Genomic DNA, 12,605 nt, shown 5'->3' with positions numbered 1-12,605 from the left:
GGAAGGAAGGAAGTAAGTTGAATATCGTGAAAGGTAGCAGAAATTCAAACTGATTTCAAAACTGACCTCAATGGCTCTGAGTCTTGTCCGTCCCTGGGTTTGCTCTTGGGCTTATTGGCACGAGGACAACCCGACAAACTTCTGTGGGAGGAGTAATTTCCGGTTACGTGTCCAGAACCATCGCATCCTGGCGTCGGACACTTCAGTTCTTGGGAGTGGGCCTGAATTTGGGACCGGTCAGCCCGTGGACAACCGGACAAGCTGAAATGGAACAAAAGTGATGTTAGTCCAGAACTGGCTCTGGGACACCATGAGGACATGGGTCCAGGCTCGGACCGTAGAGGATTTCTCAAAGTCGTGAGGTCGAATGAGCTTGCTCGAGGACACAACCTGGACGATCCTCATGATGCTCAGCGAACACCTCAAGAGTGTCCATTAATGGTGTATCGGGAGTCGTCGCATGCAATGCCGCGACGTTGCCAGCAGACACGGTCTTGAGAATACTTACCGGTCGCCTTTTCATAGACCTCGGGTCAGAGGTCATTGTATACTATAAGCCCTGAGAGCAGTCGGTAACTGTATTCTCATTGGTAGACTCTGGACTTACTTGCTAAGGTCGTATATAGCTATATCCAAATGGAATTTGTACAGGTGCTCGATTATTTGTAAATAGACGGTAACACAGCTTCTAATATCTAATAGAAATAGTTCAAGAATTCACTGGGACAATCATTCGTGCGAAGCGACCGGCGGAAAGGAGTCCCTTAATCGACACTGCCAATTGGCCGAAATAGGATATTTATGGGGTCTAGCTCATAGGCAATAGGTTATGCGCAATACGTAATATATAGCATGCAAATGGCAACGTCGTGTTCCATTTGGATCACTCATGAGGTGTCGCTCGCACGTGGAGAGTAAGACTCTCTGGACAGGATATATATAGTAAATATATATATATATATATATGCATTGTATGTAAAATAGTCAAGTCAAGTCAATCTTACTCTAAGAACACTGAATAGGGAGAGCCGGGAACACACTCACACCTGACCCCAGTGAAACTCGCCAATTGCCAATTGTATGTACTATCATATCACTGCGTATTGGAGCGTCCGTAGTACGTATTATCAGTACGCACTCTATATGAGTAATTTTTTGGTTATCTGTTCTGACATGGTCATTGACAACAGTTCGCTACGGTGCTGCCCACTCGAGGCTGGCGGAAGAGAGTAGCGGCTTTTTATATGAAAATTCCTAATACAAAGAGGCTAACTTTTTTTTTCCATTGGAATAACGAATGACGCGATGAAGAGAGCGAGATAAAAAACGAAATAGGAAAGAGTGAGAGCGAGAGAAAAAGAGACAACGTGAAAATAAGAGAGAGACAGAGACACTCGATTTCGGATTCCATGAAATTTTCCTATACTCTTTAATCAATTTTTTTTTTAAATAATTTTCCTTTTCTTTTCGTTTCTCTGATCACTTTTTGATTTGTGATTTTGTCATCCCTTTTCGTAGGGGTCGGGTCGAAATTGTTGGGAGGGTACGAGACGTCATTCAACACGAACTTATCTACACACCTGATACAATCGTAAACGTACGTGTACGTAAGAGACACAAAGAGTTTATAGGATTAATAATAATAATAATTAAAAAAGGTATATAATATGCTGGTACGCAGGTATACAAACGCATCAAATACAAAATGGCGCAAAACTAGGAACAAGGGTTAAATATCTAGGTCGAGTGTCGCCAAACACTTAAGAAGCCACTACGCCACGGAACCATCAATATGCATTTATGCATTGCACATAATTTACTTTCGAATATTGCTCTGATCGTGAGTGTAGGTCAAAGGTTATTTCATATATCGTGTCACGTGTTTCCATTTATATATGTCATGTATGCATCCCCTGTATACCCTCCGTACGCCAGGGTAATGTCTCCCACGGGGTTCAAGTGTACCGGGATAAATTTATTTAGAGTCAAAAGACTCTGTAGGAGAAAATTAAAATGACTTTTTTTTCAAATTACGTATTCGTGAACGATTTTTTTTCTTGCGTAAAATTCTTTTAGCGTATGATTAGACGTGCTGGCGTGCTTGTCGCGGGTGTATATAGTGTACATATGTTACATAGGTAAAGTCAATCTGAACGTCAATGCCAGTGTCAATTCACATGTCACTGTCAATGTCCTTGGATCAATGCCTTGCCTTCTGTGGGTAGCGTAGTTCCCCGAGACATGACCCATGCCGTCACAGGAAGACGTGGGACACTGAATCAGCTCCTTGCCGTCGCGGCCACGAGGGGCAGCAGGTCGTGCCGCGAAATTCAACGATTGCCTCCTCATCATATTCATACTGGATCGAACAGTAACAATAAAGTCTCGAGACGTGTACTATATATGTATTTATATATATATACAGGGACTGTGGACGTAGCCTAAGGTCATTTTCGCAATTCTTCATATCCTGCAGGATTTCTGACCGCTCGCTGATAGATGCATATATGTATACGTATATCGTAGGTCATTGACTCTAGTCAATATGTACACATATATGTATTTCTTATAATTTTTTAAAGCTTGCCGAATCCGTCCGAGCGGATTAATGGAATAAAAAATCTATAAATCCTTTCTAAGTTGCTATGCAAAAATGTTCGTTGCTCTACAGAGGCAGTGCTACGGCCGCTTCGTCTCTCTTTTTCTCTTTCTCTCTCTCTCTCCATGGCGAAGAGGCGGAAGGAGGAAACGTGGTTGGCCAGTGATAGCTTCGCCTTCTCGTAGGTGTACGAGCAGCTATGAGAAAGCTCGATGACCCTTGAGTGGCCACGATATTGCCCGTACAGTCCCATAGTCCCGTAGTCCAGGGGGCTCTCCGGTTTCGCCATCACAGACTTGAGTGCAATCACGCTCAGGGTACCACTGTGTTTCGGTGATCCGTCCACTCCGGCCCACTCTGGGCTCTTTCGCTCTCTCAGACTCTCGTCCTGGGAATTCGGCTCTTCTACGAGGAAACCCTCTCGTTATACAGAAGGAGATATAGCAGTAGGTAGGAATTGCAGGATATTGGGATTCGTCTCACGTAAATAGATTTTTGACAGATTGACTCGTGTCGGTCGGTAAGAACCGCGATGGCCGATATAAACGGATCTCGAGTTGGCTGTGCCAATAAACGTTCTTGTCTCTCACGTCCTCTTGCTCTCTCTCTCTCTCCCTCCCTCTCTCTATCTCTTGCCGTGGATGCTGCGGCAGCACGAGGAGGAGGCACCTAATACGGTTAGGACGCGAAGCCTGCTATATTAGCTGGTTATATTGGCCGGAGCCATTAATAACGTTGAAGTATCGCTATCGACTAGTTTCGGTCGAGCCGTATGCTCCGGCATTCTAGACGATCCATTTACCGTCCGACAACCCGGGGAACGAGCCACTAGGACGATTTAGGAGACTCCAAGGACGTATCTACTTTCCTCTGGGTGGGGAGTAGGCAGACTTTTCATTTATATACCTCCTGGAGACGTAGGACGTTGGATAAGGGTGACTGTGACTTCTTGAAGATTTTTCTTTCCTGGGGACAGAAGGTGCGGTATGCTTTGTATTAGGATGACAGAGGAAATCGAGGAGGATGCTGAGGAAGAGAGCTGTACCAGTTTCTCGTAGGATCCCAAGGTGTTACGGGTTCTAACCCCGACGGGACGCTAGGGCGCCGGGACGCCGGGACGATGGGTCTCGCCCCATAATCCAGTGCGGTGGCAACTGATTATATCCCATCCTTCCCTAGCTAGCTCTACACCACCTTCCCTCCTTCGGCGCTGCTACCACGTCCTCCGGATTCTCTAACCTTATCCACAGCCCCAACCCTATACCGCCGAGCTTTACGTCAATTAGAATAAGGTTGGCACTTTCGCTACGAAGAGTAATTACTTTAATTAACAAAATGGGGAGGTGGTGGGTATGCGCGCCGTCGAGGCGCCAAGCGTCCGTTCGCCAACCGTTTTCTCATCTCGATGCAAGGGCGACCGAGTTACAGTAAAACGGAAGTGAGAATCATCTCGCCAAGGGCAAAGGGGTTTACCTCGTTTCCGCTCGGTCGGTTCGGCTAACCTTTCAACCGTGAATCCTAAATCAGGAACCGTGAACGAAGTAACCTCACGATACGACTGACAATTTTGACAATGAGGATTAAACTAACTTCAAGGAGTTACAGGAAACTCTTACCTATCGTCCTTGCCCGAGGGTTTATCCAGGGGACCGATACTGTGCTGAATCGGTGGCATACTGTAACAAGGTGCCGGCGTGTATCCCGCAGGAATTTGATAGCCGGATGTAACAGGACCTCCTGGATAGGACCCTCCGCAATTGTATCCTGCACTGGGATAAGGGGTATAAGTATTTCCTGGATACTCTGCCTGGACACCAGCCATGCCATATCCTGGATGAGGACTCATGGGTCCGTAGCCTATGAAACAGAAAAGAAATTCAAATTTGAAATATCAGTGAGGAAACAAAGATGAAATTTTTTAATTCATTCACCTAACGGTACAGTCACTCACAATAACAGGGTCTAGTAAAGCGCTCCATGCAAGGGTGGATTTCCAATGCAACAACCGTACAGACTGTACGGTGGCGGAGGGAACAGCGCACACCAATGAAATACATGGCAGTTGATTAACCGTTGTAAAATCCATACGTTTATTTGCACGCAAGAATTCATTCCGCCTGTGCCCGCACAAATAATGTAAGTCCGTACATCCGTGTGCGCACACGCCACCCACAAAAACTGTGAAACAGCTGCAGGGGTTGCCAGTCCCTATCCTCGCGACGGTGTTTCTCTGTTTTTCAGTGCGTTTGCCAACAGCCGTGACGTATCGGTGATCCTAGGTCCTGGTGATTGTGGTCGTGCATTCGAATGTTTCAATTTCAATAACTACTCCCTGGGCGTCGCTACTGTGCAATATTGCCAGAATTCGGACTGCGCTGGACTTTTGCTTCGTGTATGCGAAATATTGATAATTAACAATGGCCGTGTCGCACACGTTGGCTTCGGCGTACGTGCTGGTACTGAATCGACAGGGGTTGTACTGGGAGACGCACCCCGAGCTTTGGGCGAAAAGGTCCACAATTTCGGAGGGTGAGAACTCAGCAACAGTACAGTGGAACATAGTGAGGTTATGTATGTAGCTATGGGAAATGAGTCGAATATAGGTAGTTATTACTGATGCTGCGTGCTGTTCTATTGGAATTTTTTATTCCGGGGTTGTAACTGCGTTCATCCCTGGAGGCATCGTGCTCTTTGTTTCATTCCATCTACTGTTTTATCTAAATTCTGCTTTTTTTTTGTTGGAATCATCTTTTTACTATCGTACGAGTGCTATTAGTTACCCTTTGATACAAAGGAGTTGAAATGACGTTTCAGGACATTGTATTATTGACATTACATTTTTTTCACTCCTTCAATTTACTTGAATAGTAATTTTGAGAATTTTTGGTTAAAAAATTGAGATCTGGTTCTGGTTTTATATTTACATATGTGGAACGAATAGGTGGTCTGATCGAAGGGTTGAAAATTTCATGAAAAATGGAAAAGAACGTCCGAGGTGGTTATTTTATTTTTTGGATTATCAAGAGGATTATCAGAAGCGAAATATGATAATGGCTCACCAGTGGGATCTCGGTAGGCGTCCATGTAGTGGGAACCACCGCTGTCAGGGGTGCTTTCTCGACTGTAGGCCGCAGCGTGCACCCCAGGAGGTGGAAAACCCGGAACAGGCCTGATGCCGGGACCCCCGCTGAAGTTGACTGGTTCGGTTGCCGTCGAAAAGTCCACGGGTTCCGTCTGTTCCTCGATGGGTCTAGGGGCAGGAAATCCAGGTCCGACCGGGACAGCAGCCACGGCTTCACCATGACCGGTCGAGTACTGAGGACTTGGTGCGCCGCTGTGTAATTCAAAAAGGATTTTTATTAAGATCGATCGAGGAGTCCCTGAGGAAGGTGTGCCTAATGCAGATGAAAAGGGACGCTATGAGAGACCTTAAGGTAGATTAGCCTATACCTTACCTATGAAGCCTATTTACGCTGAGGTCGAGGGTCTGTCCCTGAGGACTTGGAACTTGGGGACTTGCTGTGAGATGGGGACTGGCTGCGGCTTGGGGACTACCACCAACAGTCTGACCTCCACCATACTGAGGACTTAAACTGTTCGAGCCGTACGGAGGAGCTTGAGGACTCGTCGAAGTCACACTCGAGGTAGAGAGGTCCATGACCGAACCTCCTGGAGACGTAGGTGGTCCTCCGCCAGGTTTCTGCATTTGCTGAACCTGAGCGACCGTCACGCACTTAACTGAAATTAAACAATAGATAAGAAAAAAAAATATAGATAAGACAAAATCAATAAATATCAAAGTACAAGTAAATCCTAGATTTCATACCATCCTCGGTCTTCATCATTCCCGCAGCCGTCGCAGCAGCCATAGCCATTTGATGCTGCTGGGCAGCCGCCGCTTCCTGGTGATAAATTCTTTCCTGTTCCTCGGGAGTCATTCCACTCTGGCCCAAGTAATACATATTCGCCCTGGAGTGCAGCTGTTGCTGTGGTTGAGGTTGAAGAGGCGCACAAGGCTGGGCGTCGTATCTCTCGTACGCCGAAGCAGTGCCAGGGTCGTAAGGTCGGTGATTGGCTGCGCTGACGACGACGTTATCGTAACTCCTAGACGCGACAATGTCATTGGAATAGGTAACAACGGGCCTGGCAATATTTCCACCCCCAGCATGCATATACGCTCTTGCATGTTCCGCTGATCTGTGATGATATAGATCCTCGGCGGATGTAGGAGGACCAGCAGCGGCAGCAGCAGCAGCGGCTGCAGCCGCCGCCGCCATCATTGCAGAAGACTCATACGGTGACCTCTGGGTCATCTGATGAGACGACATCCTGGTATCCTCCACCATAGGCATAGGGTAGGTAACCGTAGGCTGCATCGGTAAAATGTGATGGGTGGGATGCTGGGTCGGATGATGAATGGTCCCACCTATGGACCTGGAGCCCATCGCCTCCATGGATGACAAGGACGAAGAATTTGAATCCTGATTGAGATAAGAATCGTAGGCCTGTCTAACTGGCGGTGGTGGGGGCGGCGGTGAGTTCACCCTACAGGAAGATGCCTCCTCGGACTTGGGTACCAAAAGATCCGACCCCTGACTCCTTCCAGGAAGAGAGTTGCAGCAGCTGCTATTCGTCCCTCCGGTTTCACTTTTAAGTACGACCTTACTGGACCGAGACGGAGTCTCCTCCGGTGTTTTAGGCGGTTTTATATTGATACCAGCGGCTTTTGTAGCGGCGTAGTAATCATAGGACGGTGACATCACTGGTTTCACGTCCTGCGTGCTTCCACTGTACTGAGCGTAACACTTGGACTCCAATGATCCCGGAAGTAGATTCGAACTGATGTATTCCGGCGGCACTACTGACACTGTCACGCATCAAAGTAACAAAAATATTAGTATTATTGATATCATTCGTAATTCCTCACAACAATACTGCGACGCATGCGCCAAACAGCTACGGCAAATCTTACTGGCAAATCAACGTGTAAAATCTAATGAAACAAAAGTGCGATAAATTAAAATTCGTACGTGGTAAAAACAAAACTGGTATATCATTTTACTGTACATAAGGGGACTTCGGTTGATTCCTAATCGGCGACCTGCCTTACCTTGTGCCTTGTGACGGGCCTCGCGTGCGGCCTGCTTATTGGCCGCGACGATGGGACATCCGGACGAACTCCTGTGAGTGTTGCGATTGGCGCTGACATGGCCACGGCCGTTGCAGCCAGGCGTCGGGCATTTCAAAATAGTCTCATGCATCGCCAGAACTGCGAGAACCCAGACGCGCCAAATTACAGACCGAGTCGACGCACAGACATACACACACACAGCAGAATCTTTTTTTTTTCTTTTTTTGTTCACATTGAGTATAATATAATGCCATCGCACGAGATTGCACTTTGACCTTGCATCCCGTATACGCGGTTAACGATTTCTCGCTTTCTTTTTTTTTTTTTGCGGATTCGGAGAGACTGATATCGAGATTAAGGACACTGAGTACAATTCTATATATGAATATGTGTATATATATACTGTGTATATAGATATATTAATATATACGTAGAGAGAAGAATAAGATAGAGATCCATAGTGAAAGAGGAGATATAGATTAGAGAACTAGAAAAAAGTGAAAGAAACAGAGTGAAGTACACAACGTCACGGATTTAAACATAAATCAGTAATATATATATATATCGAGCGGGTAGAGAGAAAACAAGTAAAGATACAATTAATCGAGAGATCAAATTATAAGACAACAACTTGCAACACCTTGTGTAATTACAGTGGCGCCTATACATTGGTTCGTATATATGTATATATATTTATTTATTTATTTACATTTATATGTACATATATATACATATATTATCAAATTGTCGTTAAAGGGGAGGGATGCGCGGCTGAAAGATTTCGTATGACGTTTCGAGGAAGATAATAACGAAAATCCGATTCTCAGGGTGTGTTTATAATTGTGTCGGCAAATCTTGTCGTAGCTGATGAAATTGATCATTGATGAATCTAACAGTTCGAGAATGTGTATATGGAGACTGGGATAGGATTTTGAGTAGAATTATAAGGGATGGGAATAAGACGAATAAGGGATGGTCCGGGTAAGGGTCGAACAGAATGAAGATCGAAGAGTGAAGAATGAAGAGTGAAGAGCGCCACCACCAATGGTGTTGAATGCTTGAAGCTCTCGATTTTTTAAATCGCTTTCACATTATACTCAATGCCATCGCGAAATCTTTTCTTTCTCTCTCTGACACGTTCTCTCTCATTCTCTCTCCTCTCTCTCTCGCTCTCTCGCTCTCTCGTGATTCTGGCGTGTGCGCATGCCGGCTCTATTTGCCCGTTGGGCTCTCGAGTCCTCTCTCTCGCTTTCTTTCACTCTTTCATTCTTTCCCTTTCTCGCTTTCTCTCTCTCTCTCTCTCTCTCTCTCTCTCTCTCTCTCTGCCGGCAACACAACCAAGTCAAGTGTCGTGATAATTCTACTAATGAACTACAAACAGAATGATAAATTAAACGGAAGTGAATGCAATAAATAAAGCTCTCTACCCCGCAAACGAAAAGCACAAAGGATAAACATATATACGTTACGTAACACATATAAACACACGTAACGCGCACAACACTCACGCACCCGCAAGTAAAAAGAAGGAATCACAATTTGACTTTCCTTTTTTTTTTTCGTTTTTTCGTTTTTCATTCACCGTATAAATTTATACGTCACGGGGTACGTAGAGGCGAAGAACGTCGAGGCGAGGAAACGGCCAGAAATTAGACTTTTGATTGGACAATTTTTTATGTAAAAAATATTGACGCAAGGGAAAAGCGAATGCGAGACGAGAGGCGCGAAAAGCAACCGAGATTACCTCGCGACGCTCTCTCGCATGTTGTGCGATGTTACTTTCTTTTTTTTTTATGATTTTTTTGCAGAAACAGAAGATGCACTACGAAGAAGGTATGAAAACGTGAGAATTTTTGCTAATTCTTTCATAAAGATACTCACTCTCTGGCGTCAGCTTGTCTTTGCGGGGACAACCGGATAAACTGTAAGTGATAAGAGAGAACGTGAAATTAATGACAGTTATAAGATGTAAATCGAGCAATAAAATCAATACGCATGATCTTACGTTATTGGGATACTCAATATCTCAGATAGTTCGTTAAGTGAAATTAATTCGCACTTGCGGTTTCGTACGTATACAATACAAAGGTATGTATATGCATACAGAGATACGCAGATATAACGTAATCGGCATTGAGCGAGTAGGTTGTTAATTACTGATAATTGCTCACCTGCGATGGTGGGAGTACAGTCCGGTCACGTGACCCTGGCCCGTGCAACCAGGCGTCGGGCACTTGTTGCCTTCTGCAACAAATCAAAGCAGCGCAACCGCGCGTACGCCAACGTTAAATCCTGGTTATGATTAATTTGATAAGAATCGTGTTAATTAATTACGCGCCTCGTGCCGTTATCCATCTAGATTCGGTACTTGATCAATCTAACCTTCATTCCGTTAATTCTGTCCTAAGTAATATTTTCATTGTCAATTTGAGTACATATTTAGAATACCATTGTCATTCTGGTGGCGGCCATTTTTACTTCGTTAATATCATGTCATCCGTACTGTAGATCCATAAGGTTAGATACGCACTTGCTACCCTCGAGTTGTTCCATTTTATAGGAATATACGCTGCTCCTGTATCCCCTAGGTAGGAACCCTCCGCGTCGCATGCATTTGAATGGAAATTAACTATTGAATCGTTGACAACCGACGTGTCCGGCGTCACGACGCTTCGGCCAGATAGGAACGTCGCGATTCGAGTTTCGTTTGACACGCAGCGCACACCTCGCCAGTTATCAAGAACGTTGCCCGGTGCTTAGGTACTTTGAGTTTCCATGAAAGTTACGTCGTTAGAGGTTAAGGCGACGGCCGTGGCGACGGCAGCGCCCTTTGGTATAAGTAGTTTTCCTATCTCGTGAGTACCTATACCGTCTGACTGTCACATCTATTATTCTTTCTCCTGGTACATGTTCTCCCCATTGGCTATCCAGCCGCAAGGTAAGGAAGGAAGTATTACTCTTTCTCTGCTGTAGCCCTAATGCGTCAAGTCGGTAAAGGGAAACAGAATAAAATGGCGGCAACTGTGAGAAGTCTCGCGTGTCGTGAATGCGTGCGTTTCACGAGCAGAAAAGGACGTCGGTGACGTTGTCGTCGTGGTGGCGATTGTCGGGCGTAGTCATCGTGGCGTGTTGGTTGTTGCGTATTTGTGAATAGCCTCTGGGATTTCGCGATCCCGTGCTTAAGCCCTCGAGATTAACGCCAACCGTGACCGACGTAGAGACAGCAACGAAACAAAGGGTCCCTTCTGGCCGTTTCTACGAACACTGCCTTTGGAAGTACGCCTTGAGTATATCGTTTCGTTTGATGAGAGACCCAATGAGACAGCGGAGAAACGTCGAAACGCCTACGAGGAAGACGTTCGTAATACCCTGAGAAGCGATTCGACGTAGTTCGCGTGACTTGAAAATTATGTGGCAGTTGGAACCCGCTGCGAAAATCGCTACCGTTTTGTGACTTCAATACGTGCGACTGTGGATGCATGTCACCACTGGGGTGGTTAATAGAGTATGTGGGGCACCTTTATGTAACGACGTATACCCAGGACGTAGGCTGCGTATACACAGGTTCCTGGGAAGGCAGGTAAAATAATTCTCTGATTAAAGCGGGATTACGTGGGTTCTCGATGATCTGAGTAAGGGTGCCCATAGGTAGGTCCGTCACGTGTGAGAGGATATGGAAGACGAGGGTGAGGATTTTCAGGGGGCGTAGCGAAAACCATTGCAGGCTGTGTTTTTAGGGTGTTCTCAGGAGTGTTTAGAGGATCCTTTGGTGTATGGGTGAATACGGATACTTTTATAAACTTTGTCATGTACTAATCCCTAAGGCCTGATCCCCACTCGCTCGTTTTCTCTATCCCGGTTGCCATCACGGCGAAACTTCATCAGGCCGTCATTTCGCGTAGCCGAGACTCGATCCCTGCTTAGATGGGTGGCTGCTTCGATGGTTGGCTGGCTATGTTCCTTCAATCCTAGGACCACCCCATAAATTGGATTACGATACGTGACGTCATTAGAGGCATGCTTTATTTTCAGTGCGAGCGACCTCGATGCCTGGAGCGATACTATACCCAATACAACCACCCCTCAAGAGCATCCCCCGTTACGCTGCAATACTTCTTTTAGTATCTTTAATTAGATCGTTATTATTATGATTGTTCGATACAATTATCAGCTGCAGTAAGAATAACAAATAGTATATACATACGAAGAATTTCTTTAAAGGGAACTCGACCTGTTAACACGGAGAGGGTAATGCTTCCGGTCAACAAAATGAATACCGGCACGCGCCGTTCTTTCCGGACGTCTGAATAGAGTTGTAACGAGCCGGACGCGATGGACGCTGCTTTTTCTGGAGGGAAAAGCCAGACAGGGTGGCAGGGTGAAAGAGAGACATATGTACGTTTTAACGGGTGCGAAAGACAGAGAGAGAGAGAGAGAGAAGAACCTACAGAGGGTGAAGTAGAAAGGGACGAAAATGATAGCGTAGTGGGCAGCCTAGTGGCTCAGGGTTCAGGATTCAGGATTGAGGGCTGAGGGCTCAGAGAGGGTGAGGATAAGGGTGAGGATGAGAGTGAGGCGAGTGTGTAATTGTGTTATTTTGTAGCCATTTCATGTGAGGGTCACCGCGGGTGAGCGAGGTGTACATAAACACCAGGATTGTTTTATTCATTCGCTCGGTTGCACCCCCGGACGCGTGCCATTTTATATCCACCTTTTTTTTTCATCCCTTCCTTCCGTCCCCCTCAACCATACACTCATCGCTGCATTCCCTTACCTAATAGATTTCTAATGAAACGATCTACATTGGGCCCGAGTGCCTCTAAGGGTTGAAAACGAGGGACAGTAAGGAATGTCCGAGGGTTAAATTAGAAGAGG

The 12,605-nt window shown here is 45.8% G+C and overlaps 1 protein-coding gene across 30 annotated transcripts in view; it reads right to left on the bottom strand.

Moving 5' to 3' along the window:
• The window catches only part of LOC107273268 (mucin-17), a 225,126-nt gene that overhangs the window by 5,845 nt on the left and 206,676 nt on the right, over positions 1-12,605 (bottom strand). For 29 of the 30 annotated variants that reach the window (XM_015751284.2, XM_015751281.2, XM_015751294.2 and 26 more), the window contains 8 exons: positions 9,902-9,974; positions 9,612-9,652; positions 7,710-7,868; positions 6,426-7,466; positions 6,055-6,337; positions 5,659-5,933; positions 4,216-4,456; positions 67-261 (listed from right to left, as the gene is read on the bottom strand). In XM_015751284.2, the coding sequence (XP_015606770.1) occupies positions 67-261; positions 4,216-4,456; positions 5,659-5,933; positions 6,055-6,337; positions 6,426-7,466; positions 7,710-7,868; positions 9,612-9,652; positions 9,902-9,974 (2,308 nt within the window). The remainder of the gene's footprint in view (positions 1-66; positions 262-4,215; positions 4,457-5,658; positions 5,934-6,054; positions 6,338-6,425; positions 7,467-7,709; positions 7,869-9,611; positions 9,653-9,901; positions 9,975-12,605) is intronic. The other variant, XM_025090618.1, reaches the window with a different exon arrangement.

This window comes from Cephus cinctus, unplaced genomic scaffold (genome assembly GCF_000341935.2).
Source record: "Cephus cinctus unplaced genomic scaffold, Ccin1 Ccin1_scaffold1553, whole genome shotgun sequence".
NCBI classification, from domain to species: domain Eukaryota; kingdom Metazoa; phylum Arthropoda; class Insecta; order Hymenoptera; family Cephidae; genus Cephus; species Cephus cinctus.
The sequence above is the reverse complement of the archived record's forward strand: the minus strand, read 5'-3'. Positions and strand labels throughout refer to the sequence as shown.